This window comes from Siphateles boraxobius, unplaced genomic scaffold (genome assembly GCF_051911475.1).
Source record: "Siphateles boraxobius isolate OS27281-9 unplaced genomic scaffold, OSU_SipBor_1 9, whole genome shotgun sequence".
Lineage (NCBI taxonomy): Eukaryota > Metazoa > Chordata > Actinopteri > Cypriniformes > Leuciscidae > Siphateles > Siphateles boraxobius.
In genome coordinates this window covers 12,823,127-12,847,393 of record NW_027509219.1, presented here as the reverse complement: position 1 = coordinate 12,847,393, position 24,267 = coordinate 12,823,127, and the positions used below count along the sequence as shown (strand labels likewise).

The following is a 24,267-nucleotide window of genomic DNA, read 5'->3' as shown; positions in this document are numbered from 1 at the left end:
ATTATTATATAAAATAAAGTTAATGTTTAATGTTAGTAATGTAGTTTTTTTTTAATAGCAAGCTTTAGGTGCAACCGTTTTATATTATGCAACAGAGGGTTCCTGGAACTAGATGGCAGTGTAACACAATATAAACCATAACTGTATCAGAATATTTAACCCCTTCAGACTGTGTGACCATTAGAATGGACATCACATGGTTTTTGATTTTATATTTTGTGTTTATAATATGAGTACAGCCTGGTCACTGATTAGCCCCTGATCAACCAATCACAATGAAAGCATGACCCATAACTTAATCTGATTGAGCTTTGAGGCATCACAAAAGACGTGGCTAACCAACTAGACAGGAGGAGGAGCTCCGTTTTTACCTTTTATATGCAGATTTATGTGCATGATAGCATCATCAACTTACACCTATTATAATCTTAATTGAATCAAGTGATAATATTCAAAGTTAATTTGAAGACCTTTTATAGTAGAACACAGGATTTATTGAAAGTGTGATGTCCATTGCAATAATAGATGTTAGTTTTTAATAAAATTAATTATTAATTATACATTGTCGTCTAGCCTCCGTTTTGTTTGACAAATCCTACTTCGAAGGTCAACAAGAAGTGACGTCACCCAACTTCGCTTAGTGCACCTTTAGACGCAGTTCTCTCCCATACACCACACTCGTATCAGAATGTCAATCCCCAAAAAAGTTAAGAAAGTAACCAGATAGATTTTTGGGATGAACAGACCGAAATTTAAATCGTTAATCCCAGAAATCTTTCTCTCCACTGCAATTTCAAATGTCTTTTTTTCCACAGTTTTATTTATTTACTAAATTTCAGCTCACATCAGTCAGGATTAGTCTAGCCTATTTTGCAATTTTTTGAAAAGAAACAAAAACGCGGGTTTGGCCATTTGAATGTGTGAGACTTCCTTTTCCTTTGAATAAAAGACAAAAAAGGGGGCAATTGCTACTTTCTAGCCTATCTCACAATTCTGACTCTTTTTTCCCTCGCTAGTTATTTATTGCAATTCCGACTTTTTTCAGACTTAGAGAGTTTATATCTATCAATTCTGACTTTATAACACGTGCTAGTAAGTTTTTTTCCCCCCTCAGAATTAGATTTTAGTACTCATTCTGAGAAATATTTCTTAGTATAGCCTATATGTTTCGTAGCTCAAACACTTTTATAGTTTACTTTATTATTATTTTACCTAATGAATCCGAATGCAAATGAAGTCTCGCGCATTCACAGATAATAGCTAATAAGAGATATAGATAAGTTTAATTGTAGAGGCGGATTGTTGCCCCGCCCATTAGATTTATGTACCCCGACCACTTTAAGAGCAAACTAGGAGCGATTTTACATTGTTTTGGTTGTCTAACTCTCATTCGCTCTCTTCACACTGGGCTCCTCGTGATGATCAAACGAGGACACACACAAACACGCTGAAACATGTGGACGGAGGTAAGAAACAACAACAACAACAGCTCTCTTCACGAAGAACCACAGGAATACAGTCTCAAACAGGTAAAGCAAACGCATGAGAAATAATGCAATTCAATGCAATACTAAACTCTGTTCTGCAGTATGTGTTATAAATGCTCCACTTGTTGAATTGCTTTATAAAGACAGTATCTTTTTAAGATGAGAAAAGTAGTTATGTTTCATTGCATTATGTTTCATTGCAAATATACAAAATAGGTCAGTGTATCAGAATAGCAAACCATTTTTTGTTAGTAGCCTATTCATTGACAAAGTTACATTTTGCAAGACAGATGACTGCATTTACAGCACAGATCAACTTGTTTTGAGGAGCAAAGCTACTTCTTGGGAAACAGTAAACTCTCTCTCTCTCTCTCTCTCTCTCTCTCTCTCTCTCTCTCTCTCTCAATCTCTCTCTCTCTCATTTCCTGTCTTCCAGCATGTTTTGGAAACTTTCAGTCATGGCATAGTTTCTTATCTTTGCTAAACAGTGCAGGGACATGCCCCGTCCCTCCCTCTTTGTCCTTTAAAGCCACCATGAAATCAAAATGGACTATTCTTTTTTATTTTTTTTATTGAGTGTTGCAGTATTTATTATATAAAAGAAATTCTTTCCAAATTCACTTACCCATGTAATCTTTACTCGAAATAACTTCCCCTCCCTACTGGAATGACATATCTTCTCTGATGACACTTTTTTCAGCGGAAGGCCTTACATTTTTTTCTTGTTTGAAAAGCAGTTTCACTTGGATTCGTTGCAATAGGGAAGAAATGACCATTGTAACTTTGTTTCAAGCTGACTTTAAGCACAAAGCAGTACTTGGATAGACAGGCTCTGTTGATACTTTTGTCTAATACGTTTAAAATGATGTACACTTGTATTTGATGATGACTACTGCAGCTATATCAGTGGCCTAGAAAATGCAGTTTTATTCTACATGATGGGGCAAGTCCCCCCTCACGGGAGTTGCCATTTTGGAATCACATGACTACCCAAATACTACCCGCTTTATCTCCTTTACCAGAAATGTTCTTATACAGAATAAATAAATCATGGCAGAGAAATATATGCTACTTGTGAGAAGGTAATATTGAAAATGATATATGTAGATGTCATACAGTTACAGCAAACAGGACATTATATATCAATGTAATGTCACGTCACCTTATGCTTATTTATTTAACTCTTCCTTCACCCCCTCTATTATAGTATTTAACACCCACTTTTCCCAATTCAGTCAATTCTTGAAAGGAAAAAACAAGCCCCACACATTATTTTCTCACTGAATAACCTGTTGTTTTCTCTCCCCAGATAGTTTCCCAAGTGTCTTCATGGCTCCCCTTCAACTCTGATAGAAATGGTAATGCATTAAACAGCCTTAATTACATCATGCTAATGATGGTGTACATGCTTTAACATAATCTTCATTGTCTCCACAGGCTCAGTAACTGCCAGTCCACCCCCTCTTGCTGAGACCCCCGTGAACAGAGAGACTGGAATCATTCCAGGTAGAGTTTCACTCTCTGTCTGATCTCCCAAGATCTGAGGTCCCAATAGAGTGCAAAAGTGCCGCCTTTTCAGATACACTACCATTCAGCCAGTTTTTTTATTAATACTTTTATTCAGCAAGGATGGATATAAAAGTGATCATATATAATGTTACAAAAAAATCCATTTTAAATTAATGCTTTTTTCCCCTCTCAATATATTAAAGTATCCTGGAATTTCAATGTTGATAATCATAAGAAATGTTCCTTGAGCAGCAGATCAGCACATTCCATTGATTTCTGCTCGTACATTTGAAGTTGATTCTCTGAGGTTTGACCTGCCCTTCCTCTTTTATTGCTGTTGTCTTCCTTTTATTGAATGTTGTCTCATTCAGTCAGTCTTTAGCCAATTTTCCTCAGTCCTACCTTTTTACAAAAGAAGTACAGTTATAAATGTTGTCATGTCTTTCTTATCAAGCAGACATTAATCAGTCTGACCAAACTCTCTAGAAGTTTTCTTTTATGTTTTAAAACATACAAGTCCTGTCAAAATTACATCTCAGGGAACATGATTTATCTAAGAGCTCTCCTTTCTAATTGCTCTTTTTGCTATGGATCACATTTTTTTGTTTTTCTCTTCATCTTCCGAGAAGAGTGGAAATCAAGCGTGAAAATAATCATTTGATTTCACAACTTGTATGACCTTTTGCCTGGGAAATACAACAAGGGGTTACAGTATTTTTGTAGAAATATCAAAATTAATTCTCAAAAAAGTGTGTGTGTGTGTGTGTGTGTATCGTTATTAAACACTTGGAATTTCTGGACAAGGGCAGAATATCAGAGGCGGAGCTGATCATTTGAAATGGGGACATAACCTAATTTGTTAGCAAAAATTTTATGGAAATATCATTCATTGACTACACAGGTTGGCCCCAGAAGTATTTGGACTCATATATCAGATTTAAATATTTCATTTCATTCCATTACATAAAAGAGATTAAATCATGCAACTCACCTGGAAAAAAATGTTGCTAGAGCTTGTCTCAGAACTAATATGATTTTGTTATGTTTCCAATACAAATTTTTAAAATGTATGGAGTATTAAATCATTGCTCATGGCTGATTTTCCTGTTACCCGCTCACATGTTTAAACAGGTTTCCATGTCATCAATGGAACTTTCTATGTCTTGATTCTTGAATAAAAACACAAATTAAAACTGACTGTAATTTCTCATTTTTACAGGCCTAAGATACATATATAAACTGACTATATGGTATGGAGATGTTTACTAACAGTACCAATGTATCCAAGTTGGATTTTTCACTAGAAAGACCAGTGACTTTGGATTGCGGACAATGAAACTGCGGCCTCTCATTCGGTCATACTCTATATCAGTGTTCTCTCAAGATGCAGATTATGTGCCTCTTCAGACAAATGTTTTCAAGACTGCAGACAGCGGTTTAACAGGCGTTTGTTGTGTTTGCAGGTGCGATCGCTGCAGCAGTGTTCATAGGCCTTCTGTTAGCCCTCTACACTGTTCTTTGGAAATGCATGGTTACGCAACCGAAAAGGTATGAACCAGACAAACCTTTCACAAGGTGCAAGTGCAATGCTGTGTTTTGTAGCGTTTTGTTTAGCATTTTACTTTTCTGTTTTGATTTTGTTTTGTTGAAATTTGTTTAGCATTTTACTTATTTGTTTTGTTCTGCTTATTGTGGGGTCCAAAAGTACCCCTACCGAAAAGTAATAGACCAAACAAACCTCTCACAAGCTGCAAGTGCAATGCTACTTTTTTGTTTTGTTGTGTTTTGTTTAGCATTTTACTTGTTTTGTTTTGCATATTGCTTGCATCTTTTTTTGCACCTGAAAGGGTATGGACCAAACAAACCCTTCACAAGGTACAAGTGCAATGCTGTTTTGTTGCATTTTGTTTAGAATTTTACGGTTTTTGTTTTGATTTGCTTTGTTGCATTTTGTTTAGGATTTTTTTGTTTGTTTTTTGTTGCTTTTTGTCTAGCATTTACCTTTTTTATGTTTTGTTGCATTTTGTTTAGCATATTGTGGTGTCCAAAAGTGCCTCAACCGAAAAGGTATAAACCAAACAAATCCTTCACAAGGTGCAAGTGCAATGCTGTTTTGTTGCATTTTGTTTAGAATTATACTTTTTGTTGGTTTTTGTTTGCATTTTGTTTAGAATTATACTTTTGTTGGTTTTTGTTTGCATTTTGTTTAGAATTATACTTTTTGTTGTTTTTTGTTTGCATTTTGTTTAGAATTATACTTTTTGTTGTTTTTTGTTTGCATTTTGTTTAGCATTTTCTTTTTTGTTTCGCATATTGTTTTGCATATACCAAAAGTACCCCAACCGAAAAGGTTTGAACCACACAAACTTTGTAGCAAAGTTTAATGCTGTGTTTTGTTTTGTGTTTTTGTTGCTTTTTGTTTTGTTTTTGTTGTGTTGCAGTTTGTGGGGTTCAAAAGTAAAACAAATCAACATTATAACATTAAATGAATGTGGCGTATTCATTCAAAAACTGTTGTTCTCATTTAAAAAAGGACAAATCAAATGTTATGACATTTTGAAATAATATAATTTTTCAGTTAAACTTTTTCAAGTTGTTATACTGATATCATTTAAAAAAAAGAAATGGAATTTTTTTGTAAAAGTAAAGCAGCCAACAATTTCGGATCCACTGTAAAAATAAATAAACCATAGTATTTTAATAACTAATTTTTGTTTTGTCTCAGTGTCTCTGTTAGGAGGAAAAAAAGAACAAGTTTGAAGGCTCGTGAACAGCGGTCTCTTATGTGCTGACCCCTGGACGGGACGTCCCGCCTGTCTACCAGAGATTCTGAGTTACTGATCTTAGGTCAGATCTTCTCCTGCTCTGTATCAGCACCCTCATGAACTGTGTTCAGGTCTTAACGCACACTATTTGAGGGAACATTTTGAGGTGCTTCTGTTTTACAGTTCTACATGGTCCTCAACAGATCGATATCTGCAGTCTTTCATAAGTCACCCATCAGGTTCTTAATCAGTCTGCTTGGCTGATCACCAGACATTATCCAATTGGACAGGGGGAGTTCCATTTTGGAATTTGTCTTGATAATGTGGAATTTAGTCATTAAACTGAATACTTTTGTGTATATTATATGTGTGTATATATAGAAAATAACAAGCCCCTATGTGCTCTTGAGATACGTATGAATAGTTTACTTGAGTATAGATCCAGAGTGTAGCCTATAATGTAGGTGTAGCAATACTATGGCACAACACAACAAATGTCCACCAGATGGCAGAGGGCTCTGTGTTTTTTCACTTGATTAAACAAAGAAATCACCGTATAAATATACGGGATGTTGGTTTATCTTTATAGACGTATGTGTTTTGGGACATTTATTTTATTGCTCATAGCGCTATGCTAATTAATCCATGGAAGATATAATAAATGTTAAGAGATTAGGCCCTTATTTTCCTCCAAACTTCTCCTTTGACCATAGTGAACTCTGCACCAGTGAATGAGTGCGTGCGTGTGTATGTATGTATGTGTGCGTGCGAGTCTGTCTGGGAGTGAGAGAGATTTCCCTTATGCAGCAGTATTGGCCAGAGAACAGCACATTTCTGGGTTAAAGTCTTTGGGTACGTGCGAGTTTAACATAAGAAAAGGGAGATGCAGATTGCATTTTAATCGCAGGTGCTTTGTTTGCACAAGTGCCGTACTATTACTTATTTTATTTTTTTGTTTTAATTCCAATGGTTTTCATTGTGAAGGTTGGATTTCCTTTTATTTTGGATGAATGTGTTAAGTCAATTCAGTATAAGACTCTGTAAGTGTGGCTGTATAAAACAAAATTTTTACCGCACAAATGTTTAGTATAGAATGTTAAAATTGATATGTGCCTGTAAATGTGATCTTTGATATGAGTTTGTACAATCACATTAAAATCATTTATTAAACGGTTAGTTCTGGTCCTTGAGCTTCGTTCAAAGCCGTTGTAAATTACTCTAGTCTACAAACATACACCAAATAAATATTTTTATGGACCAACCACTCCGCGTCGGGCCTTACAATGTTAATTCACCTTAACCGACTGCTTCATGGGGATTATTGCTTTATTTAATAACAAGCTTAAACATTTTAATACTTGTGAGAAAAGGCAATATTACTGTATAGTTTATTTCATTCATATCATTTCCTGCAACAGAAATACAACTATTTTCATTTAATGTGTCATTCGACAGTGTTTGAAAGTATTACAATCATGTTTTAAAATATATACTCCGTAATAAATATCCTTAAAAATCAAAAATAGTTTCCTTAATTGCCTCTGAAATGGGGTTGCCTACAATAATACAGTCAATAAACTGTTGTAAAAGTGCTTTATAGTTACTTTAACAGTAAGTGTAAACTTTGAATGCAAAGTTGATATCTACTGAACATTCAATGAATTTTTGCAGACTGTAGAAATACACACAGTGCATTTAATTTTTTACTACAGTAATGCTTATAATACAAGAGCGGACACTCTTTAAACAGGAGTGTTATTTGAGCTACATTTTCCTCCTTTCAGAGTTGTGTTTCTATCATGAACAAGACAATTACTATCTGGCAAAAATGACAATATAAAACCTAAACAGCAACAATTAAATATAACATTCAACAAATTTTACATAATAAAAAACTAAAATAATTCTTATCTATTGTGGTAATTTCCTTATTTCTAAAACTGAGCTCCTCATTTGTATCCATATAAATTTGTCTAAGGTGTGACCTGGGCAAGTCGATGTCGATCTCACTCATGAACATCTTAAGAAGGAGACGGAACGGTTGATAGCAGTCACGCAATGCTATCAAGAAGCACACATAAGGAGGTATAGAGCTGACATACTGTAGCATGAGGTGATTCTGCTTAGAAAGTTGCAATGTTGATTGGTTGTTTTTCCCTCAAATGCTTACACGCAGTAGTGTATGTAATGGCAATCTTATGTCTTTCTTTCATGATTGCCAATTCTGTGTAATAGGTAAATGAACTGGAAGGAAGAGGAAGAGCAGTTTGTAAGAGGTCTTAGGTTACAATACAGCAATATCCCATTGGATGGGTTCTTGGTTGGTGTTGAAGATGGTGTCGGCCTTTACTGGACATGAAGGCTCTACGGGTATTTCGCCGTTCGACTTTTCGTGGTTTTCGAAGCTAACATTGTCATATGTGGCTTTGCTGTTGAGCTCCATCTCCTTGGCTTTTTTCTCTTGAATCTGCAGCAGAACTGCGTTGTTCACACCAGGACCTGAGCAACACAGACAGTCGATTTTATGAGTTAATAAAACCGTTCCATTTTGTTTAATCCAAACCTGTTCTAACACACAGATATTATATATATATATATTTTTTTTTTTTAATTTTTTTTTTTATAAATGTATTTATATACAATTATGTTCTCTTTTCCCAAATTCTAACACCACATGTACAAAGAAGTACACAAAAAATTGTTTGGTTTGTTCAGGTATTTGGAATTGAATACTAGTGTACTGCATATAGTTTAGACTGTATCATATTTTATTTAACATAATACATTTTTTTAACTTTTCTTAGATACTTTATTTGCACCATTTCATAAAACTGTTTTATTTGTATGTACTGTATCTCACCTGCAAGTACAACACAAATGGACAAATATTTAAAAAATGCTATATTGTCTTGAATACAGTTTGAATAACAACTTGAATAACAGACCTTTTTCAAAACCATTACAAAACATAACAAATCTAACCCTTTGAGTATATAACCGGTCTTACTCAACCTGCTTGAGTGGGATTTGAATCAGCGAGACTGAAGCAGCATGGGAGGCAGGCACGCTGACAAGGACACTAAAGCCCGCTCTAGCTCACCTCTTGAGACCAGGTGAGTGAGATTTACACGCACAGCTCTTACTAGCTTGCCTCTGTAACACTCAACCCCCCTAAACCTCACTCCCACCCGGGTCACGGCACCAAACGGAACTCGTCTTACTCATAGACTCGTAGTGTCCGTGACGTCACCCGTAAGTTTCTCAAGAGCTTTTTTGAAGCCCAAAGTGAGCGGAGACGGCCATAACCAACTTGCAGCGCATCACTGCGCTTCACTCCCGGATAACAGAAAATGGGCAAAAAGGCGGGATAAGCTGGTACGGCTAGTAGTGACAGCAGCAGCAATCCACCTGTCACTCAACTGGCCACGCCCTTAATTAATGCAGAAATTTAAAGGCTTAATACAATTTAAATGAATGAGGCATAAAAAATTGCCCCCCCCCCCCCCCCTCCCAGTTGTCATGAAGGGCAAAATTAGCTATATAGACCAAAACCACTTTTTGTAGCAGGCTGTAAACATTTTTTTCTGCTGTAAAGTTGGGCATTTTAACATGGGGGTATATGGGATTGACTCTCTTTTGGAGCCTGTCTCCAGAGGCCAGTCGATGAATTGCAGTGTAAGTCAGTTTCGTGTTGGATTCTAGAGAGAGATCAGAAGGTTGCCACTTGACTCTACTCGACTCGTTCCGAGATTGATTCAAATTACCATCTCTGGCATGGAAGGCAAGCGCATTATCAATGATGCTAAAGACCCTAGTCTCCATTATCAGTAGCTACCGCGCCTCTTGAGGCCAGGTAAATCTGAACACAGCCTTTGTTTAGAATTAGAACTAGTCTCTTTGAACTAGATTAAGCACCAATGACATGAAGACTGAGTATGTAGTTATGTGCTTGCAGTCATGTTTGCAACATACCGACGAAACTGAGCAGCACAGGCAGAAATATGAGGCCGTGGGCCATGCCGAGTAGAGTGATGACCAGATTGAGTCTGAAAAAGAAGATCTGGATGAGCTGGGCTTTAGCAAATGCCAAAACAATGATTCCAGGTAGGTTGGTCATTGCAACTCCAGCAAACACCTGGAAAAGAGAACATAGACATATGTAATGGCACCACAACTAGACGACTGGAATAGCATAGCTGAGCAGGTCTTAAAAATTCATCAAGTCTAGCATGTTTGTTGTTCTGGTACTCACAGCACTGCCCATGTTAGCTGTGGCTTCTTTTGCTCTTTCCACCTTTGTGTGGCCAATGCTGAGAGCAAATGAGCGTGTTATATGAGATACAAACTCCACTGATATACCAACAGCCTGCAAAACAAACCATCTGTTAATAATGTCAGGGATCACTAATCATCATTATGAAATGCAAACTTGCTAATGCGTTTCTCCGACACACTCACAGTCACAAGGTTAATAAGCGACACAGCGTTGAAATCGATACCCCACAACGTCATGACGCCAACCGTATCCACAGTGATCATCACTATGGTGAGCAGGTTCAGAAAGCCTGATCTCAAGTCCATGCCGAGCAGGATACAACACACAACGAATGTGGGGAGAAGACACATGGCAATGTTGAACAGACCCTCATTCACGATGGTCAGGTACTGTTCGTAATACACGTACGTCACACTGCGAAAAGAAAGATCACAGAGTCAGGGCACAGAGAATTTTGAAACTGGGTCTTCTTGTGCATTTAATGAAAATTTTAACGCATCTCTTTTATTTGTATAAAGTTGTTAAGAATTAATTTTTTTTTCTTTGGCCATATTTAATCTTGGACACCCTTGTGAAAGAAGTACACTTTAGCATTCTTTTAAAAAAAGTTATTATTGATATAATATTCTTTAAAAGAATAATATTAAGTGCGTACTAAATGTAGTTTTTGCACAATTAACTGCATGCCATTTACTTAATGGCAACAAAGTTTAAATATATATTAAAATGCAATTAGTTGAGCTTAAGAATGCTTTTTGACATTATTGAGTAGGACTTAAGTACATCTTTATATGCAAATTCACAATTACTTATTTTCTCTTAAATACAAAATTATAAACGCAACACTTTTGTTTGGCAGTACATCCAACCGGCCTCACAACCACAGACCACGTGTAACCACACTAGCCCAGGACCTCCACAACCAGCATCTCCACCTCCAAGATCGTCTGAGACCAGCCTTCCGGACATCTGCTGCAACAATCGGTTTGCATAACCAAAGAATTTCTGCACAAACTGTCAGAAACCGTCTCAGAGAAGCTCATCTGCATGCTCGTCGTCCTCATCGGAGTCACGACCTGACTGCATTTCATCATCGTAACCGACTTGAGTGGGCAAATGCTCACATTCAATGGCGTCTGGCACTTTGGAGAGGTGTTCTCTTCACGGATGAATTGTGGTTTTCACTGTACTGGGCAGATGGCAGACGTGTATGGCGTTGTGTGGGTAAGCGGTTTGCTAATGTCAACGTTGTGGATCGAGTGGCCCATGGTGGCAGGCGTATGTTATGGACAACGAACACAGGTGCATTTTATTGATGACATTTTGACCATCACCTCATGTTGCAGCATGATAATGCACAGCCCCATGTTGCAAGGATCTGTACACAATTCCTCGAAGCTGAAAACATCCCAGTTCTTGCATAGGCCTACTCACCGGACATGTCACCCATTGAGTACGTTTGGGATGCTCTGGATCGGCGTATATGACAGCGTGTTCCAGGTCCTGCCAATATCCAGCAACTTCGCACAGTCATGAAGAGGAGTGGACCAACATACCACAGACCACTATCAACAACCTGATCAACTCTTCGCGAAGAAGATGTGTTGCACTGCGTGAGGCAAATCGTGGTCACACCAGATACTGACTGGTTTTTGGACCCCCCCGGACCACCCCAATACAGTAAAACTGCACAAAAGTGGCCTTTTATTGTGGCCAGCCTAAGGCACACCTGTGCAGTAATCATGCTGTCTAATCTTCTTGATATGCCACACCTGTGGATTATCTGGATTATCTTGGAAAAGGAGAAGGTTCACTAACACAGATTTAGACAGATTTGTGAACAATATTTGAGATAAATAGGCCTTTTGTGTACATAGGAAAAGTCTTAGATCTTTGAGTTCAGCTCATGAAAAATGGGGACGAAAACAAAAGTTTTGCGTTTATAATTTTGTTCAGTTTATATGGTTAAAGTGTACTGCCGAATGTACTGACAAGCATTTATGCAAATTAAAATATATCTTAATGTCATTTCTAATGAAACATGTATGTCATGTATTTATAAATACACATTTGTATACACATTTGTAATAATGAAGTTGCAATTTAGTACATTTAAAATATTTTTTAACTTTAAATGTAATATTGAATAACATACTATAGTTAAAATTGAAACAGTCATGAAAGTGTAATCTCTTTAAAATACACTTGAGAGGCCTTTTATTTAATTAACAATATATTAAAAGCAAGTAGAGTTAAAAATATACTTCAAAGATCTGAAGTACTCTACAAGTGCACATTCAATATACGAAGATTTATTGCAATTTACGCATATATCTCACTTTTCATGACTTTTAAACAGGAAGGAGGAAATGGCTCAGAAAAATTAGAAAAAAGACACATTTACCTTAATAAAATGTAATGAGTGGTATTGCTGTATTCATTCATGTGCCACCAGCACATATCTTTTAACATCTCAAAAAATGTGTTTAAGGGTTTCAAGACTCTTTAAATGGATGTGTGACATCCCTGTTCTATCCTAGAATTGCAAGAAATATATGAAGTCGCTCAAGGATTTGTTATGTAGTTTTGCAATTTATGAAGTAGCTCAAGGACGCGTTATCATTCAATAATATTACATTTCCTGATTATCGTTTCTTATCTTATCCCGTAGAAGAAACAGCAAGGGTGAGGATGGTAGGATAAGGGAGGATTAGAAGATGACACCTACGTGTAAGGGAAGACCTCAAAGTCAGGTGAAGTGCCGTTGATTTCCCTCATGGTCAGCGTGATATTATGCGCCAGTTCTCTGGCCTTCTGCAGTGCACCCGTGAACTCCTGCGAGTTGACCAGAGGAGTGTGGTAGGCCATAAACCGAGAGGCTGTAAATGGAGAGATGTCATGATGAAATTGTGAATGGACTGAAACACTTAAATGTCTCTTAAATTAGCTGTTTGTAGGCCCTAAAACCTGGAAGAGAATCAGCATTTTAGCAATTAGCGGTTTTCAGTTTATGAGTAAAATAGAGTCTGTGGTTTTTTCACATTTTATTCTATAACATAAATTACAGTCATACCTCAAACATTGAGAACAATTCACCAAATAAGGGCTTCAACTACCATAAGGATGTGAGTTGACGTGTATAACGAATTGAGACAACTGTTGTAGCCATTGTAGCTTAGAGTCTTTTTAGCTTTTAAAAAAACAACAGTTTCAAGAATCACGATTGAGGTAGGCATACCTTATCAAAGTAAGTCATTTATGTTGTAATATTAGTAATACATTTTACTCACAAATCCGAAACTGCTAATCTTAAATTTCTTAAGGGAACCAATTGTGAATAAGCCAACAAATTGATGTTATGACTTAACAGCTCCATAGAACAGTGATTCTCAATATTTTTGACACCAACAATATTTTGAAGCCCCCATGATTTATCGAATAAAAATTAAGGGCACATCATATTTTCATTCACAATTTCTACCCAATAAAATATTTTAGAGCTCATCATAGGGAAATGTATATTCATTTGAAAAATTACCATTTCGTTTTAATTTTTTATTAATTACCACAGCTATTTCCAAGTCTAGAAATCACACTATTAAAATTATGCTACTTCATATGTCCATGTTTTCAAAAACTGTTGTTGAGGCGGTGAATTCAAATAAGAAAGAACCTGTGTTTTTGTTCTTTTTGTTGTTGTTTTTTAGCTGTTTTGGTTTATTTTAAAGCTTGCTTTGTCTTATTTTAAATCGTTTAAAGGCATCTTGAAAGCCCCACTGAAAGTTTGCTGAAGCCCCCGAGTGGACCCTGGCCCCGTTAAGAACCACTATAGAAGGTGAATGCAAAATGTTACATGTACAAACTGATGTATCTCACCTATTACTTCCCCAGTTTCATTGTCTCTAATTACAGCTTTATCATAAGCTCCCAAACCACTGTAAATGAAATAAAAACATTTTTAGAAAATACACAATAATCATGGAAGTGTTTTATTCTAAACATTCAAAGCTTCTATTCAGTCCTTTAGATGACCAGATGTAGTAGTATTTCTTACCCTTTTGGACACTGTAGGTCAGGTCTGTTGCTCAGAAAGTCTGGCAGGAATCTGTTAAACTCTTCAACACTAGGCCGCAGAACCCCATCTTCGGGTTTTTCCATACACTTCTTGGCACAAGTTAAAATACCCGCTGTCAAAAAGTTTAAAATTTAGTTAATTGAACAATATACATAAACAACAAAGCTTTAATAGTTAACTGGTAATTTATAAATAAACACTTACTCTCATTGGCAGGACAAAATGTTCCATTCTTTTGGGCAGTTGTATAGATACGACAGCATTTGGATCCAGGGTTAAGCCAATCAATATAGTCATCCACCCAGGAGGATGCTGGGATAGCCAAATAAGATCTAGAGCAATCAGCGAGATTGTGATTTTATGATCTTGAACTCCTCGTATTTTGTAAAAATGTATGCTGTAATGAAGCAGCACAACTATTTTCAACATGTTTCTTGAGCAGCAAATCAGCATATTAGAATGATTTTTCTGAAGGATCATGTGACAATAAAGACTAGAGTAATGATTCTGCAATGCCATCACATGAATACTTTAAAATATATTCAAATAGAAAAAACAACAAATAGAAAATGTGTTACTGTTTTACTGTTTTTTTTGTTTGTTTGTTTTTTTATCAAATAACTGCATCCTTGGTCAGCAAAAGAGACTTCTTTCAAAAATATTGAAACATCTTTCCAACCCCAAACTTTTGTATGGTAGTAAAGCCATAGCTCATATTTTATCTGGTTCTTTACCAGTATTATAAAGATCTTTGTCTCTATTCTAACATTATAATTAGAATGACGGCAGAGGCAGTATTCCAAGAATACCAAGAGGTAGAAATGATTAAGCTTTTTTGTCATTTCATTGTATAATTCTCAAACATTAATAATGGTATCTTGCCAGGACCGTGTCACTGTGGACTTTCAAGATCGATAACACAAATCTGTAAGTTCAAGGTCTGATGTGTTGCAAAGGGAGGTAAAGAGTTGTAGAGGAGTGCAGAACACCAAATTACATTTTTAGTTTATTGAAAGCGGAAAGACATATAGTGGAGATATACAGGGGAGATGTATAGTGCTCACCGGTCAGGGTACTCAGTGGCGTATCGGATCTTCTGGGTAAAAGAGAACTGATCACATCCCACACTAGAACACACTGCGTTTAAGCCCTCCGCACTGGTGAAATTGAACCCTTTGGTCATGATAAAATACGTTGGCACGCCAACCTCAAAATACTTATAGAGGTATGCGAAGTAGTCCAACATGTAGGAATCCTGGTAATATTTACACACACGGGAAGAGAGAGACAACACTGTAACTAATTATTGAATAACTGAAAGTGTTTTTAATTGGCATTTTGGCATAGTTGCTCATGTATTTTTATTGGCAGGCCAGAAGGGTGTTAAATAAACTTCTGTACTTACAGATGGCATGGCCAGTTCCTGATCTAAGCCCACTTTTACATTGAACAAGAGGAACACAGAGCCACAGAACATCACAAGGAACACCACCATCTAAGAGAACAAGACATCATGATATTAAACTATTACTAATTGTATCATATAAAAGCATGTAAAGAACCACAAAAAAAAACACCATACCTTTGTTTTTGTTTTTTTTATATATGCATGAAATTCTAGTATGGGTGGGTGTTTTAAACAATGGACACTTGTTTTAGTCATGTACACATACTTTTACTTTGTAAATTTACATTTATACTGGAATAAAATGTCTGATTCCTTTATGCTGTTAAGGTTGATTTCATATTTTTATGTAGCCTAAAAATAGTAAAATGAAATGAATGAACATTTTGTGAAAATGACAGCTTTTAATAACTTTATTAGTGCCAAAATGGTTGGTTGTGTTGGAAATCACGCCAAGGATAGCTGAGGAATTTGTAAAATGTATATAAATGGTAAAGCTTTACTGAAAGCCTTTATATATGATTCATTATAGAAGTATTTTAATGCATTAATTATGCATTGTATGGTCAATATTAATAATTGTAACAACAGTTATAATACATTTATAATACATATCTATTCATTGTTAAACCTTTAGAAAGCATTAAAACATATGACAACCACTTTCAGATGTAACAAGGAATCTGCAAATATTATAAAAATAAAAATTATGAAAGGTTTTAATGCATTATAATGTACATTATGAATACCTTTATAATGCATTAAAACATTAAGGTTTTAAGTGTTACCATAAAGGTTAGCACAATCATTTTTTACACATTGTTTTTATTACTATAGCTTTAAAAAATTCCTATTTTATATATTTTTGATGGATTTTCATATTTTATGACTGAAAGTCTAGAACTGGTAAATCCATTGAATCTATAAATAAAAGACATTTGAAAGGTAGCTATTGTAATAAAAAACATAAAAATGACTGTAGTTAAAGAAACCATAATACTGTAAAGTAGGAGCGTACCACTATTGCCCTGCTGACAGGGTTGAGCAGTGCAGGGGCGTAGTATTTTTTCATTAATGGGAGCAGGATGCCCTGGTTGGGTTTGGATGGGTGTGGAGTTGTCACAGTAACACAGCAAGCTATCTCACAGCGGTTTGCATCTTGTCGTCGAGCATCAAGTGAGAGCAGAGCCACAAAGGCAGTCATCTGTAGAATGAAGTCCATGAGCACAGCCAATGCTGCGTATAGGGCAAACGACTTCACCGCCGGCATAGTGCTCAAAGCACCTGCAAAGAGACAATGAGGGTGTGTTAAATCAGCCATACATGTTTACTCATGCATGGAATTAATCTGAACCCATTGACTGCATAATATATGACTCATTCAAAGTACATTATTGCCACTATACATCAATCATATCTCTATTTAATTAGGGTGGTACATATCTGATGCTTTATGTTTCACTGACATGCGAGTGAGTAAAGGTCAGGCAATATAATAAGAGTTCCTCATTTCTATTCATAATTTTATTAAAAAAAACTTTACAAAATTAAAAAAAATCTCTTATTCTTGTGTTTTATGGGATGAAGCAGAGTTTAAGATCAATGGGAAATTCTCACCCAGGAAGAAACAAACAGATTCAGACAAACTGCAAAGGAGCATGCTGGGAGCCACATTTCCAAGAACTCTCCCGATATGTTCCTCCCTATGCTCTCCTGGTCTGCGCATATCTCTCTGATTGAGATTCAACATGGAAAAGACAGAAAGAAAGCGTGGTTTATGAAGTTATAGTCAGTAGTGAAGACAAAGTAATATCTTCTACTTCTGATATATGTATGCATGTATATATATATATATATATATATATATATGCATGTATGTGTATATGTATATGTCTATGGACTGTATATTTATGTATGTGTATTTGGATGGATGGATGGATGGATATACACTACCATTTAAAAGTTTGGGGTTGGTAAGATTTTGTGAGATTTTTTTTTCATGCTCAACAAGGCTGCATTTATTTGATCGAAAACACATAAAAACATAAATATTGTGAAATATTATTAAAATTCAAAAGAACTGTTTTCTATGTGAATATATTTTACAATGTAATTTATTCCTGTGATGGCAGAGCTGAATTTTCAGCATCATTACTTTTCAGTGTCACATGATCCTTCAGAAATTATTATAATATGAAAATACGTTATATTATTATCACAGTTTAAAACTTTTTTTTGCACATTTATTTTAATGTATCCATGCAGAATAAAAGTATACATTTATTTAAAAAACAGAAACAAAAAACAAACCCCAAACATTTAAACGAAGAACTGTGAAAGAAGTCTGTAAGTGAAAAAAAGTGATTAGAGTGACCATTTAAAGCTGACCCCAAGACCGTATGTCAGAAAGATAAGCAACAAAGAAAAACAGAATGAAGAAAGAAACATACCTGATATTCTAGAACCAAAATGAAGATGTTATCAGCTCCCACAGCAAGCACGAGGAAGGGCACCACTTGCAGAATGACCAGTGAGGACGGAAGCCCAATCCAGGCATAGAAACCCATCGAGGCTAAGACCGAGCAGCCGACGACCAGAATACCACCCAGTCCGACCAAGAACTTTGAGTCTACCTAAGAAGACAATCATACAACCATGGTTTGTAGAAGCAGCAGTAGAATATATTTACTTGTCAAACTAGGCCAATGGATAGTTCAATACTTATTATATATATATATATATATATTTATATTATATATTTTTTTGAGATGTGTATACTAAATCTAAAACTAAGCTTATTATTCATTATTTTTTTCCGACTCATTCTACATCAACTGAGAAACAAATGTGAAATATTTTGAGAAAAAGCCATTAAAAACAGAAAACGTTTAAAAAATGGGTATGCGACTTAGTTTTTGATGTCCAGAATGTATCATTTGAATTGCTCAGAACAGATAAAACATACTGGAGTTTCCATTCATTTTGAGAAAATAAATGCTTCATCCTTTATTCCCTGTTATCAGAAATTAGGAAATTCCCAGTAAGCCATTAACCATTCAGTTACTCACTCACCAGGATACGCTTCCAGGATGAATATTCCCCAAGAGCCACAGCAATGTAGAGGAAGATGACAGCATAGCTTATCATGAATATAGGGATATCCTCTGCAGTCGTTCTGTTAATCTCATCTTCCAAAGACCTCTGCGGAGCACCAGATCATTCGATTATGACACTGTTAAAAACTGACATCTTTGATCTATACAGCATATGGTCAACCAGAATCTCACCTCAGCCATATAGGCAAATGTGAAGTTTGTGTTTGGGTTTTTCTGATATTCCTGGACAATTTTGAGGAACATGCTTTCCCACTGTTGAACCACCTTAAATTTAACGTCGGATCGTGCGTAATTGTTCAGAGAGAAGGTGAGGATCAGGGCCTCAGCAATGGTGTATGCCTCATCTGAAAATGTAATGGAAAGCTGAAAGTTAGCTAAGTAAATCTTTAAGACAAAGATGAGATGCTAGAAGACAGCTTTGTTCCTTACTCTCATATCCTCCTACAGCCAGGAAGGGGAAGACAGGACCTCCATAGTCTGCCATGCAACTCATGCCAAGAGCTGTGATGTCTTTAAATGATAATGGAGAGCTGTGGGCAAGGGGAATGTAATTATGTTATGTGGGATATTGTTTTTATAAAGCAGTTCAATAAACAAGAATAACTGAGTTACTATGTCTATTTTTGCAGCAAACAACAAAAAATTGGTTTTAAAAGAAGCTCAATAGGTGCTGTTCCATTCCTGAATGATTCAATGATTTTGAATGATGAAATTGGTTGAGTGAAGGATTCAATGACTCTCTCATAAAGACTTCATTTGAAATAGCATACGACTCTTACTATTTCTTTATAGTAGTAGTGGTATGCTATTTAGTAGCCAGTCTCTGGCTTCAACGAATATGCATGCTTCCCTATAGAGTTGGCAAAAACAGTAGATGAAAAGAGTAGTGTTCAAATTCACAGTATTCATAAAACAGTATGCACAAAGCACCCGGATGACCTATTGCTCCTGTAGTGTACATCCTATGGATACTTTACTATGCCATGAGGCCATAGAAGAGGATTTGTGAATAGTCATATAGTGACACAACTAATGCTGGTAGGTCAGATGACAATGACAATATGAGGAAGTAGTATTTCATCCATTCGGATTACATTCATACACATTCATACAAAACATTTATTTTTAAAAGTTTCAGACTCAGAGTAAGTACTTTTTTTAAAGAATTACCTACTCAAGAGTATGTGAGTATGTCATAAAGACTGTGACTGACTTTGGAGTAGCATACTAGCATATATTAATTATATTAACATAAAATATTGCATATTGTAGTAGAAGTAGTACATATTAGCTTAAGAGAAGAGTATGCTACAGAATTCTGAATTGAACCAGTTCTTATTTCGTTCCTGAATGAATCATGTATTTGAATCAATCGGTGAGCAAATGATTAAATGACTGACTCATAAAGAGTCAGTTGATGCTGTTTATGATGTAAACTACAGAAAGACCCAGCATGCAAAAACGTGAAAAGTCCCAAGTGCTTGAAACAACAACTTGTTCAGTGGAACTTCAAAAAACATGGAAATGCTCCTAAGGTAATGTAACATCTACAGATATGGATATGTGACTTACTTTACACAGTAGATGAAATGGTCCCTCCAATCCACCTCCTTAGTCACGCCAAGCTCTGTCATGTTTGCTTTGGCATTTAGGTTGTCCATGCTATTTTGGAAGTACTGTGGTAGACTGTTGACAGCACAGTCTGTTAAAGAGGGGTTGTCTGGATTGAGTGGCGCATAGCAAACATCTTTAAGGCTTGCAGTTCGGTTTAGATCATCTGACCAGAATTCAATTGCCTGGATTCTCTCCTGAAGCTCCAGCAGCTCTATGATCAAATCTGTGAGCAAAAAAAACAAAAAACATAGGTACTCAGTATGCCTATATTTTAATGACTGAATCCTAAGATTCAGGGGAACAGAAAATTCTCAAAAATGAAAAGATTGCTACATTAAAACACTGTATGAGTGTATGAGGCTACACATCCCAACTTTACAGTGGTTATTGGATAATATACAGAAAGCTATAAGCAAAACCTTTTTCCAGTGAAATTCTCACTGTTGACGTACAGTATGCTGGACTTTTGCAGTCATGTGGTACAATGGACTGTAAGCTCACATTCAGATCTATCTCCATTCAATCAACAACTGATAGATAGAACCAAGGTAGAACCCACCCTACACCTTTTTTCTTTTTTCAAAAATCCATTGTACATTACAATACGGAAAAGATCTGTCGCTACTTCTCTAGATCTAAATTGTATGCATAAAAAATTTGACACGTTTCACAATGATTTAATTTTTGACAACCATATTGGTAATCACAATTTTTTTTTACTGATTGGGTAGCCATCAAACTAATTATTTTAACTAACAAGTGAAAGAATAGGAAGTTTTACCTTTAGAGATGATGCCACTGAAGTTCTGTTCCCCAAAGAGTAAGGAGTCATAGTAGTGGCTGGGCCGGTCTGGAGCGGTCAAGATCAGCTGATTGGTGCGGTAAAATGGATCAAAATGTGCATCATGGAAGTCCTTCTCACGCATTGCACGACTTTCGGGTGCTGACCAGAGCTGGACAGGATCTGTAGTCAGTTCTATGTTTTTTATTCCAACTGTGAATGCTATCACAACCACAAGGCAGACCGGAAGCACAAACTGAGGATACCGTGCCATCATGGTTCCCCAGGTCTGGAAAAGAGACCCTAGGAAGTCCTGAGTGGCAAGACTGGCTTTGTCAGAGCACGTAACATCTTTAGGACTGATTTTATGGTTAATCTCATTTTCGTTTTGGTCCTTGGTTCTCTTGCCCTTCTGAGCGCTCCTTGACTTTTGGTAGTAGGTAGTGCACTCTAAAACTAAGTAACAGATAAAAAGGAAAAAGATGCAGGCAAAGACTGTGATACAGATGACAAGGACGCCGTTAAGTCTACCAATCATGAATGGTTTTGGTAAAGGTGGTGGCGGTGGTACAACTGGACAGGATTGCTCACAGTCCTGACAGGAACAGGCCTCCCCCCCTGTAGGTGTCATCTCGTTGCAATTCAATGCTCTTCCTGCAAACGGAAACGCTCCTTGTGGGAGTTCAGCGGTCTGTCCTTCTGGCAAGAGCATGAAATTAATATCCAGAGGAGCCAGTCCATTGCTTGAGTCACCCTGGAAATCGTACCAGCGTTGCGGTGAACACAGAGTCGAACCATAGCGGCCACACATCGTGGCAATAGCGAACCCTCCGGTGGATGGGATTCGTACGTTTCTGCAGGATCTAAATGAAGCATCTGAGAAGTTGGTGGATATGTAAGCCTCGTAACCTACCACAGCTTCCTTGACAATGCCAGATGGCTGCGTGATGTTGGCGGTTTTGGTGATTGTTAACATCTGACTTTGGTTGGGACTGCAGGTGGTGGCACAGTGTAGATGTGCAAAGTTCTCTGCACAGGATGGGCATCGGATCAGCAAGGCTTTGGACAGCATCAGGCTGCCCTGTAGAGCTGTGAGCTGCCTGATGGAGCAGCAGCCCAGCGTTTCACCATCACCGTTGGCAAACATTGGGCACACAGATTTGAAAAGTTCATAGTGGTCTCCCGTCACATTAATGGCTTTTCTGTAGTCCTTACAGGGTACCCTAGGTGGAATAAGAGCCCCCTCCACAGCAGGATTTAGACCACAGTCCTCATAAAACAAGCAATAGCCTGGTTCATGCTGAGCACCAGTGAGAACCTTCAAAAGACAGAGATATAACATAGATAGGGATGTAACAATCTGTAGTTTAGTCAAGTGTCTTATACGGTAGATCTGCATCGAATATTTAGCACTCAGAACTCAACAATAAGGATTTTTCCTGCTGAGTTCAGTTTTTTGCCTGCATTTACATCAAAGATTTTTCAATGTTTTTTGAAAGAAAGTTCTTATCCTAATGTCAAAATGTAATTACAATTTAAAAGAACTGTTTTAATTTATGTATATATATATATATATATATATATATATATATATATATATATATATATATATATATATATTTAAATCATTCATATGATGGTAAAGCTGAATTTTAAGCATCATTACTCCAGTCTTCAGTCGCATGATCCTTCAGAAATCATTCTAATATGCTGATTTGCTGCTCAATAAACATTTCTTATTATTATAAATGTTGGAAGCAGTGTTGCTTAATATTTTTGTCTAAATATTTTTTTTCAGGATTCATTGTATTATATATATATATATATATATATATATATATATATATATATATATATATATATAGCAACAGTTTAATTTAATACATCCTTGCTGAATAAAAGTATTAATTGCTAACCCCAAACTTTTGAATGGTAATGTATTAAATTAGTTATTCTATTTTTTCATATCCTTTTTTTATTTGACAATGAAAGGAAATTAAATGTTTTCTTTATAATTTGTAACAAATAATTTTCAGAAGTATACAGTTTATATCACTCTGGCTCACACATATTCCACAGCGAGAAAAAGTGTGGATGTGATCAAATGAGGTGATATTTATCTCATATTCACAAAACACAAATAAATCTAAAGTGATTAACAAAAATCACAAACAAATACACAAATAAATAAAATGAGATTAGCAAGCATACATTGATAAATGTATTGTGTTTCATGCCAACAGATTTTAATCTTTTTCCAATGCCTCTGACCAATCAACCAATAATATTTTGTACCACAATTATAGCCAGAAAACTTTTAATAAAGCTAGAGGTGGCAGAGTCTGGATGGGTATCGTTGGAAAAAGCATAACGTCAACTGTTCTGAATTTAATGACAACCAGAATCCATCAGCAAAAACCATGGGCATGAATGTTTAAACCTGAAATGATCATTTTTCATTTATAGACAATATTCATTCTCCACATGCTGACAGACGATTTTGTATGGTCCAAATTCCATACATATTTCAATATCTCATTATTATGGAATGCTTCACATTTATTTGTGGATCAAATTTCTATTTCGGAAAATGAAACAATTAAGTATGACCTCAACTCATACTATTGATCCCTATCCTGCATATAAAGGAGACTTGTGGAAGACAAAACTCTCCCCTTTGCTATTTCAATATTTAAAGCAGCCCGTTTCAGATATTTTGTAGAATGATTCTGCCATTGAGAGGATCTAGATATACAAAATATGACAAGTGAAGACTCACCAAGCAAACAGCAAGTGACAACAATGTAACGGACCATTCCAAGCCCTTTCTATGGGAATACATTTCTCTTCCTAAGTCTTTGCTCTTCTGTGTATGGAGTGTTAGTTCCAGGGGAGAGATGAAGGCAGGAGGACGTCAGGAGCTTTGGGTAGCTCTACTTCTGCCTGTGATGATTCTGTAGAGTAAGACAGGAGGAAATAAAAGGCTTTCTCACTCTCATTGGCTGAACATAAGTGATACTGATGATGACCAGAGTCTTATCTGGCCTGATGTTTCAACAACCAACTAGAATGGACAAAAGCCAATCCAGCTCACTAATCATTAACTATGGGCAGACTAAACCAAAGGTGTGTTAAACAGACGCTATGGAATTTCGAAAGAAAAAAACACATCACACCCACCAAAATCTGATAACCACCCAATGACCCTCATTAATAAAATGTCTGAGCAACTGCAAAAC

At 36.2% G+C, this 24,267-nt stretch overlaps 2 protein-coding genes and 1 long non-coding RNA gene across 6 annotated transcripts; 2 read left to right on the top strand and 1 right to left on the bottom strand.

Annotated features, from left to right (window-relative positions):
* The first annotated feature begins 625 nt into the window (after nt 1-625).
* Nucleotides 626-7,968, top strand: LOC143732686 (uncharacterized). Of its 3 annotated transcripts, none has more exons than XM_077223984.1 (5): nt 626-1,529; nt 2,797-2,845; nt 2,925-2,993; nt 4,460-4,544; nt 7,740-7,968. In XM_077223984.1, the coding sequence occupies exons 1-5, from the start codon at nt 1,455-1,457 to the stop codon at nt 7,804-7,806; spliced, it is 345 nt and encodes a 114-aa protein (XP_077080099.1). In that variant the 5' UTR covers nt 626-1,454; the 3' UTR covers nt 7,807-7,968. The 3 variants fall into 3 exon arrangements, with proteins under 3 accessions (XP_077080099.1, XP_077080098.1, XP_077080100.1); XM_077223983.1 differs by lacking the exon at nt 7,740-7,968 and adding an exon at nt 5,722-6,937; XM_077223985.1 differs by lacking the exon at nt 7,740-7,968 and adding an exon at nt 5,722-6,937 and having other exon boundaries at nt 1,252-1,466.
* npc1l1 (NPC1-like 1) lies at nt 6,657-24,126 on the bottom strand. Its single transcript, XM_077223981.1, has 19 exons — nt 23,808-24,126; nt 21,029-22,346; nt 20,206-20,470; nt 19,063-19,163; nt 18,805-18,977; nt 18,590-18,718; nt 17,968-18,150; nt 17,135-17,249; nt 16,536-16,801; nt 15,518-15,607; nt 15,177-15,367; nt 14,317-14,444; nt 14,092-14,224; nt 13,914-13,972; nt 12,766-12,916; nt 10,220-10,451; nt 10,014-10,127; nt 9,734-9,896; nt 6,657-8,260 (listed from the first exon to the last, which is right to left on the bottom strand). Exons 1-19 carry the CDS (start codon nt 23,868-23,870, stop codon nt 8,046-8,048), a joined length of 4,089 nt encoding a protein of 1,362 aa, XP_077080096.1. The 5' UTR covers nt 23,871-24,126; the 3' UTR covers nt 6,657-8,045.
* On the top strand, nt 8,572-15,866 carry LOC143732687 (uncharacterized). 2 transcript variants are annotated; one of them, XR_013201156.1, is made up of 5 exons: nt 8,572-8,874; nt 9,464-9,614; nt 9,717-9,865; nt 13,797-13,872; nt 15,520-15,866. It is a non-coding gene; the product is annotated as an uncharacterized LOC143732687 (long non-coding RNA). The 2 variants fall into 2 exon arrangements; XR_013201155.1 differs by having other exon boundaries at nt 8,574-9,614.
* Nucleotides 24,127-24,267: the final 141 nt, after the last annotated feature.

Coding starts and splice junctions, on each gene's coding strand:
- npc1l1 (XM_077223981.1), bottom strand. CDS start 23,870: ATGTATTCCCATAGAAAGGGCTTGGAATGGTCCGTTACATTGTTGTCA. Junction 20,471..21,028: donor CAGTGGCATCATCTCTAAAG/GTAAAACTTCCT, acceptor TTTTGCTCACAG/ATTTGATCATAGAGCTGCTG. Junction 8,261..9,733: donor TGTGCTGCTCAGTTTCGTCG/GTATGTTGCAAA, acceptor TGTGTTGCTCAG/GTCCTGGTGTGAACAACGCA.
- LOC143732686 (XM_077223984.1), top strand. CDS start 1,455: ATGTGGACGGAGGTAAGAAACAACAACAACAACAGCTCTCTTCACGAA. Junction 2,846..2,924: donor CTTCAACTCTGATAGAAATG/GTAATGCATTAA, acceptor TTGTCTCCACAG/GCTCAGTAACTGCCAGTCCA. Junction 4,545..7,739: donor ATGGTTACGCAACCGAAAAG/GTATGAACCAGA, acceptor AATTTGTCTAAG/GTGTGACCTGGGCAAGTCGA.